General features: G+C 42.8%; 1 protein-coding gene and 1 long non-coding RNA gene across 2 annotated transcripts; one reads left to right on the forward strand and one right to left on the reverse strand.

Annotated features, from left to right (window-relative positions):
* Positions 1-1,174: 1,174 nt before the first annotated feature.
* Positions 1,175-4,350, forward strand: LOC118964899 (uncharacterized). The gene is made up of 3 exons (XM_036980346.2): positions 1,175-3,659; positions 3,865-3,943; positions 4,187-4,350. Exons 1-3 carry the CDS (start codon positions 2,160-2,162, stop codon positions 4,348-4,350), a joined length of 1,743 nt encoding a protein of 580 aa, XP_036836241.2. The 5' UTR covers positions 1,175-2,159.
* Positions 4,351-15,268: 10,918 nt separating this feature from the next.
* Positions 15,269-15,833, reverse strand: LOC149982887 (uncharacterized). Its single transcript, XR_016496714.1, has 2 exons — positions 15,726-15,833; positions 15,269-15,309 (listed from the first exon to the last, which is right to left on the reverse strand). It is a non-coding gene; the product is annotated as an uncharacterized LOC149982887 (long non-coding RNA).
* Between the last annotated feature and the right edge of the window lie 1,422 nt (positions 15,834-17,255).

Below are 17,255 nucleotides of genomic sequence, written 5' to 3' on the forward strand. Positions count from 1 at the left end.
ATGTGGGCCTAGCTGTTTCGAAAACGGTTGATGGGGAAAGTGTGTAATCTGATCAATATATTTCCCCCCCAATATTAATGAGAGAATGGGAATGTGCATAAAGGTCTAACATTCCATGACGTGGTATGAAGTTCTTAATTCGTCAGTGGCTGCAATATTGTCCTCAGTAAACTCAACATGAGTGAAAACAACACAGATAAGGACAAGTTTTTCGAGATATAAAAAATACTGTATGCTATTATGGATGAAGAAAAGGTAGGTTAAATGACACTAAATATTTGGGAATGTAACTAAGGAAAACGTAATTTAAGATAACATAGGCTATTGCAAAACAAATGTCTAATTCTCTCTATTAAGTCAATCACCAGTTTAGCTCTGATATGGCTGTAGCTCTATGATGTCCTTTGCAAGAATCTAATCTGACATTGACATGAAATTCCTATGTCCTTCAGGTAGTACAGAGAGATGATGATGATCCCCCGAGGGAGGGGAGGGAGGTTGTTGAGGAAGAACCAGTGGCCCAGCTCAAGAAGGAGCCCAAGAAGACAGGAAAGGTAAAATGGGAGGAGTGACAGGGCAACTACTAGACTAGTAACACTCAATTGTCACAATAGCTGCATTGACCTGATGTAACATGTCTATTATTTGTGATCTGGAATCTATTCTATTATATTCTATCCAAGGCGAAGAGGAAAAGTAGTGCCAAGAAGTCAGGGGAGCAGGGCACTGATACGGATGCAGGTCATAGATTTTCCCTCTGTAGTATGTTGGTTCTCTAAACCTGCATATCATAGATAAAGGTCATGTTAGAAACTGTAGTCAGTAAGAAATGTTGCATGGATAGTTTTATTCAATAGTCCTATTGTAGCAATTTTATCAAAGTATTGTATTAAGATTAAAGCGTCTGACTTATCCTGAATTGTCCTATACGGTAATAACATATTTAGGATTGAGGAATAAACACCCGGACAGAGGATCTGTTATTGAGCTCTTGGAGAAGAATGCTCTTAAGGCTGCATTCGGCCCAGGCAACAAAGATGAGATGGAGGACTGCTACCCAATCCTCATCTCATTCATGCGCAATCTTACTGATGAGTATGTTAGAACCATGTTTTGCTCTAGCCTCACATATTTTGTGCAGAAGGAAATAAAAAGTAAGTAAAACACATTTCTTTTTTCTTTTCTAGGCAATGGCAAGTGATCTATAAAGGATTTAAAAAACCTGTAAGTTTCTCCATCAGCCTTTGACCTTTGATTTGGGAATGTTGTGTTGAATCAAGAGAGGAATTAACCATAGTTCTATTCTGCTATTACGTTCATTAATCTGTCATACTTCATCCAACTTTGAATTCAGTCACAGATAAGGAAAACGATGTTGGTGAAATGCATTCTGTTCAATCTAGAATACTTTACATCAGAGTTTCATTGCCAAACCTGCTGTGTTCTGTTTTGTTTGTGCAATGCAGATGACAAAGGAACAGCTTGCAAAATTGTGCAAGACCATTGTCAACTTCATTGCACAGACCACCCTGCAGATCCTGCTGCCGGCCCTGGCCCGCATTCTAGGGGTGACGGGCTTTTATGACAACTCTGACTCACTCAAGAGGGGTGGCAGTGCAAGATCCTTCACTGCCTTTGAGCAAAAAATACTGGAGCTCATCCAGGAAGTTAAATATTTGGCGAAGTAACTGTGGCGGCAGGGCTCTCCGACCAAGGTCTAGCACACCCTCTTCCAAGAGGTACTGTATGTTCCCCATAATGTGTGTGTGTGTGTTTGTGCAGTTAATCCTAACCCTCAAACTGATGAACAATAATTTCCCCATTTCAATATTTTCCAGCTTTCTAACAGGTGTGTTTTGCAATATCTAATGCACACATATAAATTACATTTAGAATACTCAATTATAATGCTTGTTAGATTTGTTAGCACTAATATATCGATTTTCCAACTTCAGACAGCAATTAACATGCTTTGCTTGTTCATTTTAAAGTTCCCAGACCTCACTGAAAGTCCACCTGGGAATGCCAGAGGACAGTATCATCAGCAGTGTCCAGGAGCAACTGTCAAAATCTGACCAAATGGTGGCTGCAGGACAGCTTTCACAAATAGATAAAGTGGTTGGAACTATGCTGGAGAACATTGAGAAGATAAGCAGCGAATGTGGCGAGGAATTGGTCTATCAAGAGTCACTGCGGTCTTCCTCCTCATTGTCATTCTCAACTGCCAAATCACAGAAGACAGAGTGGGAATTTGCACTCCCATTCCTTCTGAGTTACCCGAGAGTACTGCTCAGCCCATTGTAAGATGCTCAGTCATTGACATGAGCGAATCTACTAAGCCAAAAACAATGGTGTGTGATGCCAGAACAAGCATGTTTGCCATAGCCGATACCATCATGAAGAAGATATATCCAGAGGCAGAAGGGCAGGTTACATCTCACCCTGATCTAACAGATCCAATAGCTAGACTGGAGGAGCTCATATCTCAGGGTAGGATTGGTGCTCTCTCCCGTGATCTCAGTCACCAAGTCAACCGCATAATTTCCGATAGCAACTTGACCCCTCTGGGACTGACAGTGGCGGCTGGAAAGAGTGCATCTGATACCATCCTTTCGAAGCTGAAGAGGAATGACAAGGTGGGGAAGCCCACAACTTACGAGCTGGTTCAGCTGTTTGTAGAGGAGTCTGTTAAGTGCCTCCTGCTTCCTAGTTTTGTGCCCTATTCAACTTCAATGAGTTTGGCTCAGGGGGCCAAGGTGTTGGCTAGAGTGTCTGAAGATAGAATTTCATGCTCTTCTTCTTCTTCATCAGTATTTAGTGACACAGTCAGTCTCTTTACCAAAGTTATGGTAAGCCAGGTCATGTACTCTGTGGATTCTGATGCAGAAAGTAGAGGATCCTCTCCAACTGAATCTCTCCAAACATCTGAACCCACTATATCTGATGTAGGCAATCTATTGAGTGGCAAGTCCTCCCCTCGGCTGTCTCCTTCTGGCACCATTATGGCAACAAGCGAGACCTCCAATGCAGCACAAATCTTGAAGGCCAACATTGATGGAGAGGAAGTGGATACCACCAGTCATTCTGGTGTAGCTCAAAACATTGTCAGGGACGATATGTCAACCAGCCCAGACATGGTCAAAGATGTCACACTTCCAACCCCATCCTCTGATAACTTGGGCAGTGATGATGACGTCACCGGCCTCATCAGCATGTTAGTAATGAGAATTCTAACAGAAATCCAAACCCCAGCAGAAGATTACCCAGTTGACGTCACACGCAAGTCACAAGACCTGATCCCTAAAGTTATGGAGGTCTTCTGTGCATGGTCAGGCTGCTCTGAGACACAAGCCTATCCAGAGAACTTGAGGATTCATAAAGTCTACAGAGTCGTCTATAAAAATCTGTTGGAGGAGTTTGGCTCGGAGAAAATCCTCCAACAGGCCGTGTCGACTCAGGACTCTTCATTTGATAGGATTCTTGTCAAGTCTTTGAGTGAAGCGCTTCTCCACAGATGTAATGAGGCATTGAGGGCAGCCTCAAGAACATCAGTCAAAACCACCGGGCCTAAGGCTCTTCCACTGGCTGAGGATGTGAGGGCTAGCAGCGGGAAACTATCTTTTCTACAAAGGCTGGTCAGGCTGACAAGCAACTTAAAGGTACAGCAAACGTATTTAAATGAACAGTTGTGGGAGATAATGTGAGTAAACAATGCTATTCAGTGTAAAAAATATAAAACCATCCGTTCATTCCAAAACCAATCATAAATGTTGTTGTGCTGGTGTGGTAGGTGTGATTGTTATCATCATGAGGTTGGTCAGCTGTGACATTTTTTAAAACATGTTTTTCTCTTTAAATACTTAGCTATTCAAGAAGGGGAACAAGAAGGATTCCCACCGCTCTGAATCAGAACAAGTACAGACCACTGCTGAAGATGGCATGCGTAAGTTCACACAACAGGACAACAGTCTGTTTGAGATATTGGTGTACAAAGAAATGCCACTTCAAAATAACCTTACAAAGGTTATATACGCAATCAGTAGTCATCTCTTATGTAAAAGTAATTATATTCTCCAAAACTCAAGCTGTTGGTTCTCATTTTATCAGTGTCAGTTATGTTGAGTTGTAACATACATTACATCATTTCTAAATTAAAGTGCATGTCAACTCTCTCTCTCTTCTGTAGTGCCCAGCATAGTGCCACATGCTGCCATGTCTGCACTGCCAAAGGATCTCCCCGCCAGCTCCCAACAGGAGACGCCTCACAAACGTCCACTTCTCGTCAGGATGTTTTCTGTCATCTCCAAAGGCCTGTTCAAGCCCTTCAAACAGTCCTTAAAGACCAAGTAACTTAAGACAATTTATTAAACGTCATTCATTGCATTAAATTGGCCTTTGTCTTCATATGTGCTCCCGTTAACAGACCAGATTACAACACTGGTCTTTTTTTTCTTTTCAATTTAAAGTTTTATTAAGTTTTATTGTTTTTCAATCAACCAACAGAACACATTCCACATTCACAGATGTGACAGGCTTTAAAAAAATAAAAAATAAAAAAATAATACTTTTGAAAAAATAAAAATACAATTAAAATGAATGATAAAGTCAAATAAAAGCATTTATTTTTCTTAATCAATATATTTTCCTTGGTACATATATATATATACATACGTACATACATACACACACCTACGCAAACGTACTCAAAAACTAAATTAAAATAAAAACACACAAAAGAAAGAAAAAAAAACATAACACTTGCAGCAGCACTATCAAGGTTCTTATCAGCTATTTCAAGCATTCGCTGAGACGACGGGCCAATAATTCGTTTTTAGGTTTTACAGTACCTTACACAACATGTATCTGCGCATTTCCCTAGTCACCCCGTTCACTCTGTCCAGTTTGAAATATAGTTGAATAGTGGAGACCAGAGTCTATCAAACTTGGGCTGTCTCTTGTGGAGGTCATAAGTGAGCTTTTCAAGAGGAAGAAAGTCAACAATCTGGTCAATCCACATTTTAAATGTAGGAGGGGTATTAGAGGCCCACAATAGAATAATACATTTCTTAGCAAAGTATGTAATAGTCATAAGCAAATTTTCTCTGTCAGGATCAAGAACAAAGTCCTGCTGGGCATTAAGACGATAGATACACGGGGTCATATCAAACTGTACATCTAGTATTTTCTGTGCAGCAGTATGTACAGATTGCCAGAATCTGGCAATCTCCTTACAGCTCCAAAATACATGCATATAGATTCCACTTTCAGAGGTACATCTTTTACAGTTAGGAGACATATCTGTTTTCATTCTATGGAGTCTCAAAGGAGTATAATAAAATTTGTACAAAAATTTGTAATTAGATTCTTTCATTTTTACACTGGTAGAGGAGCAGTATACCCTGTCGCAAACCTCCGCCCATAACTCATCACTGATAGTCAGACCAAGGTCCTTTTCCCAGATTATTTTCAAAGGAGTAAAGGAGGAGCTTCCTTTCTCAGAAAGGAGTTTATAGATGTAAGATATTTTGCCTTTAATGGATTGTGCTGTGACAAGAAGGGTTTCAACTTCATTCAACTGAGTTCTAAACCTCCTCTTGGAGGTAAATGAGGAAATGACATGTCTAATTTGAAGATATTTAAAAAAAATGGGATCTTGGCACATCGAATTCACTGCAGAGCTCTTGAAAGGATTTCAGTGTAGTGGTTTTCTGATGAAATAGGTCTGAAAAGGTCCTGATTCCTAGAGTATGCCAAAGATTAAAGTTGGCATCCCTCAGGGCTTTTGGCAAGTCTGGGTTGCCTACTATAGGCGAGTGAGAACATATTTGGGAGGAAATGCCCAGGTATTTCTTACAGTCCCTCCACGCTAGTAGGGTGCTGTAAATCGCAAAGGTTTTGGCTATGTTGCCCACTTCACTAAAGTTATTAATGAATATAATTGAGCTTAAGGGCAATGAACCACAGGATTGGGCTTCTATCTGAATCCACGTTGACTCTTGTCTGTTTGTGATCCATGTTAGTATGTTGCGGATTTGGGCAGACCAGTAGTACAGTTGAAGGGAGGGAAGGGCAAGACCACCTTTAGATTCAGGTTTTGATAAAGTGGAAAACTTGATCCTAGGTTTTTTATTGCCCCATATAAATTTGGTGATGCTTTGGTTAGTTGTTTTGAAGAAGGAAACTGGGAGATAGCATGGGAGCATCTGAAATAAGTAGTTTAGTCTAGGGAGGACGTTCATACGGATTACATTAATTCTTCCTACTAAGCTAATTGGGAGGGAGATCCAGGTTTGGAGATCGTTCTTGATTCGATCCAGGAGTGGAAGATCATTTTCCTTAAAAAGGCTATTCAGATCTGGTGTTATGAAGATCCCGAGGTATTGAAACCCGTGTGTTTTCCATTGGAAAAGACAAAGTGTCTTCATAGAGCTGGTGAGTGTAATATTGAGAGGGCAGACAGTGGATTTGTTAAAATTAATCTTATAACCTGAAAACTTGCCATATTGAGCAATTGTGTCTAAAATGAGAGGGAGGGATTTCTCAGGGTTGGATATGTAGAGCAAGACATCATCCGCGTAAAGCGAAATCTTGTGCTGCAGGCCACCTGCAGAAACACCCATAATACTTGGATTGCTCCTTATCAGCTCTGCCAGAGGCTTCGCCCCCAACAAGTAGAGCAGCGGGGACGGCGAGCACCCTTGTCTTGTGCCCCGTTCCAGAGGGAATCTGTCAGAGTTCAGTCCATTAGTAGTCACCATGGCATTTGGATGAGAGTATAGTGATTTGATCCATTTAATAAAATTTGGGCCCATATTGAACTTTTCTGAAGACTGAAAACAGAAAGCTCCACTCCATCCTGTCAAACGCCTTCTCAGCATCCAGTGAAGCCAGCAGGACAGGGGTCTTTTGTGCGTTTACTTGATCAATAATATCAAAAAGACGGCGAATGTTATCAGAAGAGTATCTGTCTCTAATAAATCCAGTATGGTCCGCTTTTATTATTTTGGGAAGAAGAGTGTTTAGTCTTTTGGCGAGCAATTTGGTAATTATTTTATAGTCGAAATCCAACAAGCTTATGGGCTGGAAGGACGAGCAGGATAGGGGGTCCTTGTCCTTTTTTAGCAACACTGTAATGCGAGCTGTGTGCATTGAGTCTGGGAGAACTCCGTTTTTGCAAAAATCCTCCAGCATTGGCATGAAGATAGGGCTGAGCTGGGGCCAAAAAGCTTTGTAGAACTCTCTGGGGAATCCATCTGGGCCTGGGGACTTATTAGGTGGCATGGAGGTAATTGCCTCCAGGATCTCCTCAGGAGTGAAGGGGGAGTTGAGATCTTCCTGGTCGGTCTCTGATAGTTTAGGTAGCGAGATTCCCTCTAGGAAAGAGTGGAGTTCTGCCTCTGTGTGTTTTCTCTCAGAGGTATATAGTTTGCAGTAAAAATCATGAAAAGTTAAATTGATCTTTTTTGGGTCATATGTGACCTCGTCCTCTGCTGTTCGGATAGCCATGATTGTACTGCTCCTTTTTTAATTGGTAAGCAAGTAATCTACTGGGCCTATTGCTATACTCATGGTATTTCTGTTTAGTAAAGAAAACTTTTTTTTTTATCTCCCGAGTGTAGTCCAAATTCAGTTTGGCTTTGGCTGCTTTAAGATGACTCCAGGAGGTGCTGTCTAGGGATTGTTTATGTATTTTTTCACAGCATTCCAGCTCCCTCTCAAGATCTAGCCTGTGTGCTTCCATTGCTTTTTTCTTAGAGGAAGCCTATGCAATTAGATGGCCTCTTAGTGTGGCTTTAGCAGCGTCCCACATTGTGGCCGGAGAAACAGGAGAGTCTTTATTGTCTTGTGTGTAGTTGTCTATCCATGTAGTTACCAATGTATGGAACTCGTCATTTGATAGCATAGCATTTCCAGCTCTTTGACCTCGGGATGTTTTTGCAGAGGTCAAAGCAGAGGTGGACAAAGGCGTGATCTGAAAGTGCTATGGGTCCGATTGTACATGTGGCTGAATTTATGAAACTCTTTGGGATAAAAATGTAATCTATACGGGAGTAGGTGTTATGGACATTACAGTAGTATGTATAGTCCATAGATGAGCTATTATTCTCTCTCCAGATATCTATCAGTCCCATCTCTTTAGTAAGAGAGTTCAACATCTTTGCAGATCTAGGATTTGTGGTGGGGACTTGAGATGATTTGTCTAGGGTTGGGTTAAGGGTACAATTAAAATCTCCAGCCACCACGCCAAAGGAGACATAATGCTCATTGAACAGGGTTATGATTTTTGACATGAAGGCAGGAGTATCTGTGTTAGGGGCGTATATGTTTAATATAGTAATTGGTTGACCATATAGTGACCCAGTTATCAAAATAAATCTCCCCTCCGGATCAGATATGTTTTTGTCAATTATGAATGGAACATTTTTATGGATAAGTATGGCTGTGCCTCTACTGTTTGATTTGAAAGATGAGAAATACACCTGTCCCACCCAAGCTCTGCGGAGTTTGGCATGTTCAGCATCACAGAGGTGTGTCTCTTGTAATAGCGCAATGTCTGCTTTTTCCTTTTTTAGAGCACATAGTATCTTTTTTCGTTTTATTGCATGCCCTAGACCATGGCAGTTCCATGTCAATAGATTTAAGGTACTAGTCATCGTCATCGAGCAGTAATCGAACTTTAGTGCAAGTCATCTCTGGGTAAAAGTGGATAGTAATTACAGCTGCGTTCACATAAAAGGAAAATAAATGGTGTACATAAAATAATAATCTCTGAACACCCCAGCCGAGTTCCCAAACAACTCGACACATCCCGTTGGATCTATTACCCCCCCGCTCAGTCTCAATTCTGTGTTCCGAATAAAACAAAAACCGGGAACAGTTAGCAACGCACAACGTCTCCCTCTCCCCACCAAAGAAATGCCTCATCCTCTCCACCCCGCATTGAGTAAATAACACAGTTGCCCTCGTCCAGACCACAGTAAAAGAGGGGAGAAAAATAAAAATCAATAGCCCAGCCTACATATACCTCCCCCAAGGGACATAGGGAACCCCAGGTAATAATAGCAACAACAACAAAAAACAGGGAAATAAAAGTAGGCTGAAACATTAGTAGGCCTAAGTTAGGCTATACAGCCCACCCCTCTCAGTTAAAGGACAATAAATATAAATTGGACGGCTATAATGACATTTAGGGGGTGGATCTCTGGATATCGGCTATATGTCGTCTTACCTCCTTTAGTAATGGCATTAATCGCATTTAGTCATTGGTCTGTTTCTCATTGGCCAGGATTGTCTTTCAGAAAACGTTTTGCCTCTTCGGGAGTTTTGAAGTGTCGCAAGGCTCCTTGGTGAAGAATCCTGAGCTCGTTTGGGTATTTGAATCCCCTGAAGATGCCTCGGTCAATGGAGTAATTCTTCACTTCGTCAAATTCTTGGCGCTTTCGGCGTATTCCAGCTGACAGGTCCTGGTGTAAAGCGAGTTTGGTGTTTCCCACTGTGATGGTGTTGTTTTTCGCCGCCTGTAGGACTCGTTCCTTGTCGGTGAATCTCAGGAAACGTATGGTGATTGGGCGCACTGGTTGTCTGGCTGCTGGTGGGGGCCTCAGTGCTCGGTGAGCTCTCTCGAGTTCTATGGGCCTGTCGGTGGGCAGGTGGAGCCACTCGGGAAGTTTGTCTTGCAGGTAGCGGATCAGTGGCATGTTTCCCTCTTCTTTTTCGCCCAGATTGAATAGAACACAATTATTCCTTCGCCCCCTGTTTTCCAGGTCCTCTGTTTTCTCTTCCAGATGCTCGATTTTCTTTTTAGCATATGCTATTGTTTCCATGGCATCTGTCAATAAGTTTTCCATGGATAGGATTCGCCCCTCTGCCTCGTCCAGGCGCCCCGCGTTTATGGTTATCTTGTTGTTGATGTCAGGCAAAGCGTTTTCCAGGATTGTCACCTTGCCCCCTATCGCACTGAGCTGAGAGTTAATGGCATCTAATTTGGTGTTTAGTTCTGTACGTTGGGATCTCAACTCAGAAAGGATGTCTTCGACAGAGTGCGAGGTTGGCATTCGTTGTGCCTCGTGGGGGAGCGGGTTCTCTTGCTCCTGGCTAATGGTGCTAGTTTTTTCTGAAGCTAGCTTCTTCTTGGAGGCTTTTTCCGTCGCTAATACTCGAGTCCGGGTAAAAATGTCACATGTAGTGTCGCCTTTTGTAGCCGCCATGACTTTTTCTTACTAAAGCTAAATGAGTGTGAACTTGGAGTGGAGGTAAGATTAGGAATTGGAAACTACTTGTGCGGAGCTCTTAGTTCATGCGGCCATCTCGTTCAAGGGTCACGTGATCCCGCGTGATCCCCCCCAGTGGCAACATTTCTGGCCAGAACTTAAAACTACAAGGTGTGCATTCCAAGTTAATCATTTATGATAAGTATGGGTCAGGTCTTGCAATTATTACGTTGAAATATTGCTGTGAACATACCTCTTAGGCGAACAGCATGGTGATGAGGTTCTGCGAGTGGATTTTTGGCGGCATCCTGCACTGCCATTCCTCCTCCTCTCCTTAGTCCAGTAGTTCATCTCACTGATCAGCAGCCTTTTCTCTCTCTCATCCAGACTGCCTAAGAAATCCTCAGACCCTGTCAGAGAGCACTGGGATTCTGGGGAGGTTGCCCCACTCCTCAGGTTCACCCCCATGATACGAGCTAGCGCTGGTAGGAGAATGCGGAGGGCTGTCTGGGTCACGACTTTAACAATCTTCAGACACAGCATGGAGAGCTGCTCGAATGTGAGCTATGGCCAACAAACAGAGTAATGTTTTTGTCAATCAAGTAATTCCGTGACACCATTCCCTATATAGCGCACAACTTTTGACCAGAACCTTATGTGGAGAGACTTACGTTAATTTTCATGCCATGCTGAATCACTCTCCATTGGCTAGAGAAAAGAAAAGAAAGGAAACATATTTTACCTGCACACTGGTGTTGAGTTAGTGGAGTCACTAGATAGCCATGTTAGGGAAAATAAAAGTGTATTTAATTAAGCAATTAGCAAGTACATGAGACATTTTGATCTTGATTTACAGGAAGAGTTAGAGGTGTGGTTACAGTAATGTCAAATCAAATCCAATTTTATTTGTCACATACACATGGTTAGCAGATGTTAATGCGAGTGTAGCGAAATGCTTGTGCTTCTAGTTCCGACAATGCAGTAATAACCAACGAGTAATCTAGCTAACAATTCCAAAACTACTACCTTAGGGTTAGGTGTAATGTTTGAAATCCCATTTGTGGTTAGAAGGTGCACTATGACTATAAATTCAGAGCTGTATGTGACGTTGGAAAAAGACATGGGACTTGCTCATCAGTTAGACTCCTCAGGAAGGAGAGGATGATTGGGGCACAGCATGTCCCAATCTTGAGAGACGGCATTAGAGTCCTCTGAGCCTCCTTCTCCTGCTGCTCAATGATAGATCCCCTTTCCCGGAAACCACACCTGGGTGTCTGAGAAGACTCTGGGAAACCGCAAAGAGAAATCTGAACTTGATCCCTAATTTCCTTCACCTTTAGGGATTTGATTGCACTGGACAGGTAAAAGCACATCTCTCTGCGGGCCTCCACTATATTGCTTTCACCTATATAGATACTATCTTCTCAGATTAGTGCTGATGAATTTGAACACAACCTGCACCCAACATGAAGTAATCTCGGACCTGCACCAATGCTGCTGTCCTCCTCCACGGAAGTCTTCTTGGCACAGCCACTGGACTTACGTTTAGCCTACATGACAACAGATTATAGGTCTAATAGCAGATCTAAGGTCAGTGTAGCGTCTCCTCCTAATGCTTTAAGGCTAGGATTTAGTGATAGTAAACTAATCCTAGATCTGTGCCTAAGTAGGCAGAGCATGTGTAAAGGACAGCATATTTCTTACCTTGCCTCCTGTCCTGTTCTTGTTGGTCTCATGTGTGTCTGTTTCATCCTTCATGTTCTCCACGACTTTATTTTGGTCATCCGGGGGATCCTCCCATTTCACGCTCTGGTGGATAAATAAGAGGTCAATATCAGTCCTAGGTTGTGACTTTATGAAAAAACTTATTCACTCCTATTTCAAACAAAACGGCAATAGTGGTCAGATTTCAGTCCATGGATCAAACCAGTGAGACCTATTGCTGTGTTAGTGACCTACTATATTGTTAGTAATTTCTCCTCTAAACTCAAAATAGGCAAATGAACCATACATTGCTGTCATCTGACATGATGTGTAGCTTATTGTTGTAGGCTGTTTACAGGAAATACTAATACCTCCTTTGAAAAAACGTCAGTGACCCATCGGCAGACAACTGAAGTGAATATGAACGTCCTTGAATTATGCCAAAGCATTGTTGAATACTCGATTCCGATTGGCTGAAGGCAGAGCATTCTTCAAAGATGTCATACACACATGATGTCACAATTAGGCCTAAGTCTAATATCTATATGAATTCTCAATGTCATTAGAAAACAAATAAAAGCTTGTCAAAGTTCTGCCAAACGAAAATATGTCTAAGTGCACGTTTTTGCATTTAATTTATGCATCGTCATTCATCACCATATACAAAAACGTAACTCGCTGCCATCCATTAGCTATAATTCTGAGGTTGCAAAGCTGTAAAACTAGGACGTGCAATAAATTATAACCACTTGCAGAATAATTTCAAATCAGATGTTCAAGGGGGCTTGAACTATTTCAGCACTGTGGAGCTGTCCGCTGCATAGAGCTGACACGTTTCTTGGCATCAGGGGACCGTCCCATCTCCCCTCTGGGCAGCACCTGAGACCGCGGCATGGTGCTGAAATGGAGCAGGGCTCAGTTCTATGGATATCTCATGCGGATTTTCCTGCTAGCCTATGTATAACGACACTTTAATTACATATAATATCATCTAAAACCTTCAGAGAGATCCCTTAAAACTGTAGTATAAATTCTTCACGGCTGTTATGGTAGCGAGGTTAATTTAGCGAGACATGGACAAATCCAACACATAGCATTTCTACTGAGTCCTGCTTAGAGGTGGCTGACCGTTATGTTGCTAGTTGTAATGACGCTTTTAAAACAAGAATAGTTATTTTTAATTGCTCTGGGAGCTAATTATTGCAGAGCCCAGCTACACATCCTGCTCGCTGGGCTCATTATGGACAGCCAATGAGCAGTTCAGGTGAAAAGTCATCCAGATCTGATCCCTAGAACATACATGATACTAGGATCCTGTAGCAATCTGCCGGCCTGCACAATCATCCATGGCATGAATGCTACACGCGCAATATGGTATGCTAACATCCCACAACAATTCCCCAATTGGAATTACTTGCCTAAACTTCCAATCATACTTATTTTCTAATATCAACCATAGTTTCTGCACTTAAGGCAGACTTGCCATTAGAACAAGATGGAATTAGGACAACTGTAAAGCTCATTAAACGTAGGCTAAAATGAACCTTACCTGGCTGTCGTCAGCCATTATGTGTAGCCTGTTAATTAAGGCTCTGCGCCTCTGATACTGCAGCTGTTCTGTAACTGTTAAACTCGTCTAGTCGTATCCGTTGAAAACTGGTTAGTGAACCGTCCTCAAACACAATGAACTGATGTCAATATGGACATGAACCTTCACATAAAGATATCAAATACATGACGTCAGATATGCCTAGAGGTATTGTTGACTTGATCAGAATACATATCACAGTGTCTGTCACAGTACGTGCTGTTGACAGCCTACCCCGAAATCAAACAGGAACATGGATTATGTGAAATCTGTTGTTAATGTATCGGGAATGTTTTTACAATTGTATAACTGCCTTCATTTTACTGGACCCCATGAAGAGTAGCTGCTGCAGCTAAAGGGGATCCACAATAAATACAAATACAAACCCAATGCACTATGCACATGTATCAACTTGTTTTGACATATCACATGGGATATGACAGTTCCTGATTCTGAGATACTGTAAATCAACAGACCTTGAGAGGAGATAAAACATCATCTGTTGATCTATTTCACAGGTTTCTGGTGGTTTCTAAGCATTCTACATGTGTTGGGAAAGGAGGGTGGGATCTGTCCAGAGCATCTAATTACATCAAGTCTTGCTGTTACAGTATAACTTTAGACCGTCCCCTCGCCCATACCCGGGCGCGAACCAGGGACCCTCTGCACACATCAACAACAGTCACCCTCGAAGCATCGTTACCCATCGCTCCACAAAAGCCCTCTGCACACAGCAACAACAGTCACCCACGAAGCGTCGTGACCCATCACTCCACAAAAGTCGCGGCCCTTGCAGAGCAAGGGGAACCACTACTTCAAGGTCTCAGAGCAAGTGACGTCACCGATTGAAACACTATTTAGCGCGAACCACCGCTAACTAAGCTAGCGTTTCACATCCGTTACATTGCCATGCATGTGATATGAGATAATGTTATGCACCACGTAAATATACATTGCCTAAGGCTGCATCAAACAACAACATTGACGAATATGCTGATTCTGTGAGCGAGTTCATTAGAACGTACGTTGAAGATATCGTTCCCATAGCAACGATTAAAACATTCCCAAACCAGAAACCGTGGATTGATGGCAGCATTCGCGTGAAACTGAAAGCGCGAACCACTGCTTTTAGTCAGGGCTAGGTGACCGGAAACATGACCGAATACAAACAGTGTAGCTATTCCCTCCGCAACGCAATCAAACAAGCAAAGCGTCAGTATAAAGACAAAGTAGAATCGCAATTCAACGGCTCAGACACAAGAGGTATGTGGCAGGGTCTACAGTCAATCACGGATTACAAAAAGAAAACCGGCCCAGTCACGGACCAGGATGTCTTGCTCCCAGGCAGACTAAATAACTTTTTTGCCCGCTTTGAGGACAATAAAGTACCACTGACACGGCCCGCAACCAAAACATGCGGACTCTCCTTCACTGCAGCCGAGGTGAGTAAAACATTTAAACGTGTTAACCCTCGCAAGGCTGCAGGCCCAGACTGCATCCCCAGCCGCGCCCTCAGAGCATGCGCAGACCAGCTGGCTGGTGTGTTTACGGACATATTCAATCAATCCATATCCCAGTCTGCTGTTCCCACATGCTTCAAGAGGGCCACCATTGTTCCTGTTCCCAAGAAAGCTAAGGTAACTGAGCTAAACGACTACCGCCCCGTAGCACTCACTTCCGTTATTCTGCCCTTGAGTTGCGTTCCCATGCAAAACTAGACAGATAGCTAACAACTAAGTCTTCAATAAAACTCCCAAGGCGTGACTTTTCTTGAATGAATATATTGAAAACGTTTATGTTGTGAAACTGCAAAATACAGAAAAGAATATACTTTAGTATTCAATTCACACCGAAACACTGTAGCTGTACATTATACATTTGAAGTTGCATAAATACAAAGCACGCGCTAAGGTACCATGCATCTGGCATGATGCCAAACCATATAGCTATTTGTTACTCATATGGTAATTGGCTCCTTTCATTACTCTAATGTACAACCATTTATGTAGAATAACAAAGCACATTACACTAGGAACAGTAACAAAACTACAGTATTGTATATTTTACAATTCGTTTGCATGACGCACGAGCAAAGTAATACAGCTAACGACATACATGAAAGGCATTGCAATTTGTGAGTAAATGCAACCAACATTGATATGTAAGCAACTCTATCAATAACAAGATTATAATCATTAGCTAAACGCTTGAATTGAACTTACAAACAAATATTTTCCAAGGCTGAAGCGTGACAAGAAATAACTACATTGAAAGACCTGCACCGTAGCGTTGTTTGTAGCTGCTTCTATGCGTGCAGAACAAATTCTCTCCTTCCTGTTTGCGTAGTCTTTCTAAGTACCAGAAACATCCACTAGGGGGCAAATAACACCATTGAACACAATGAAAATCCAATTGAACCATTGTAATAAAATAATCTGTTACCTTCTAACAGGATGGCAGCACATCCGTCATCATGAAGTGCTTTGAGAGACTAGTCAAGGACCATATCACCTCCACCCTACCTGACATCCTAGACCCACTCCAATTTGCTTACCGCCCAAATAGGTCCACAGACGATGCAATCTCAACCACACTGCACACTGCCCTAACCCATCTGGACAAGAGGAATATGTGAGAATGCTGTTCATCGACTACAGCTCAGCATTTAACACCATAGTACCCTCCAAACTCGTCATCAAGCTCGAGACCCTGGGTCTCGACCCCGCCCTGTGCAACTGGGTACTGGACTTCCTGACGGGCCGTCCCCAGGTGGTGAGGGTAGATAACAACATCTCCACCCTGCTGATCCTCAACACTGGGGCCCCACAAGGGTGTGTTCTGAGCCCTCTCCTGTACTCCCTGTTCACCCACGACTGCGTGGCCACACACGCCTCCAACTCAATCATCAAGTTTGCTGACGACACAACAGTGGTAGGCTTGATTACCAACAACGACGAGACGGCCTACAGGGAGGAGGTGAGGGCCCTCGGAATGTGGTGTCAGAAAAATAACCTCACACTCAACGTCAACAAAACTAAGGAGATGATTGTGGACTTCAGGAAACAGCAGAGGGAACACCCCCCTATCCACATCGATGGGACAGTAGTGGAGAGGGTAGTAAGTTTTAAGTTCCTCGACGTACACATTACAGACAAACTGAATTGGTCCACCCACACAGACAGCATCGTGAAGAAGGCGCAGCAGCGCCTCTTCAACCTCAGGAGGCTGAAGAAATTCGGCTTGTCACCAAAAGCACTCACAAACTTCTACAGATGCACAATCGAGAGCATCCTGTCGGGCTGTATCACCGCCTGGTACGGCAACTGCTCCGCCCACAACCGTAAGGCTCTCCAGAGGGTAGTGAGGTCTGCACAACGCATCACCGGGGGCAAACTACCTGCCCTCCAGGACACCTACACCACCCGATGTCACAGGAAGGCCATAAAGATCATCAAGGACAACAACCACCCGCGCCACTGCCTGTTCACCCCGCTATCATCCAGAAGGTGAGGTCAGTACAGGTGCATCAAAGCTGGGACCGAGAGACTGAAAAACAGCTTCTATCTCAAGGCCATCAGACTGTTAAACAGCCACCACTAACATTCAGTGGCTGCTGCCAACACACTGATTCAACTCTAGCAACTTTAATAATGATAATTGATGGGAATTGATGTAAAATATATCACTAGCCACTTTAAACAATGCTACTTAATATAATGTTTATATACCCTACATTATTCATCTCATATGTA

This window comes from Oncorhynchus mykiss, chromosome 6, assembly GCF_057628025.1.
Source record: "Oncorhynchus mykiss isolate SJ-2025 chromosome 6, ASM5762802v1, whole genome shotgun sequence".
Classification (NCBI taxonomy): Eukaryota; Metazoa; Chordata; class Actinopteri; order Salmoniformes; family Salmonidae; genus Oncorhynchus; species Oncorhynchus mykiss.

Coding starts and splice junctions, on each gene's coding strand:
- LOC118964899 (XM_036980346.2), top strand. CDS start 2,160: ATGTGGCGAGGAATTGGTCTATCAAGAGTCACTGCGGTCTTCCTCCTC. Junction 3,660..3,864: donor GGCTGACAAGCAACTTAAAG/GTACAGCAAACG, acceptor TTAAATACTTAG/CTATTCAAGAAGGGGAACAA. Junction 3,944..4,186: donor CACTGCTGAAGATGGCATGC/GTAAGTTCACAC, acceptor TCTCTTCTGTAG/TGCCCAGCATAGTGCCACAT.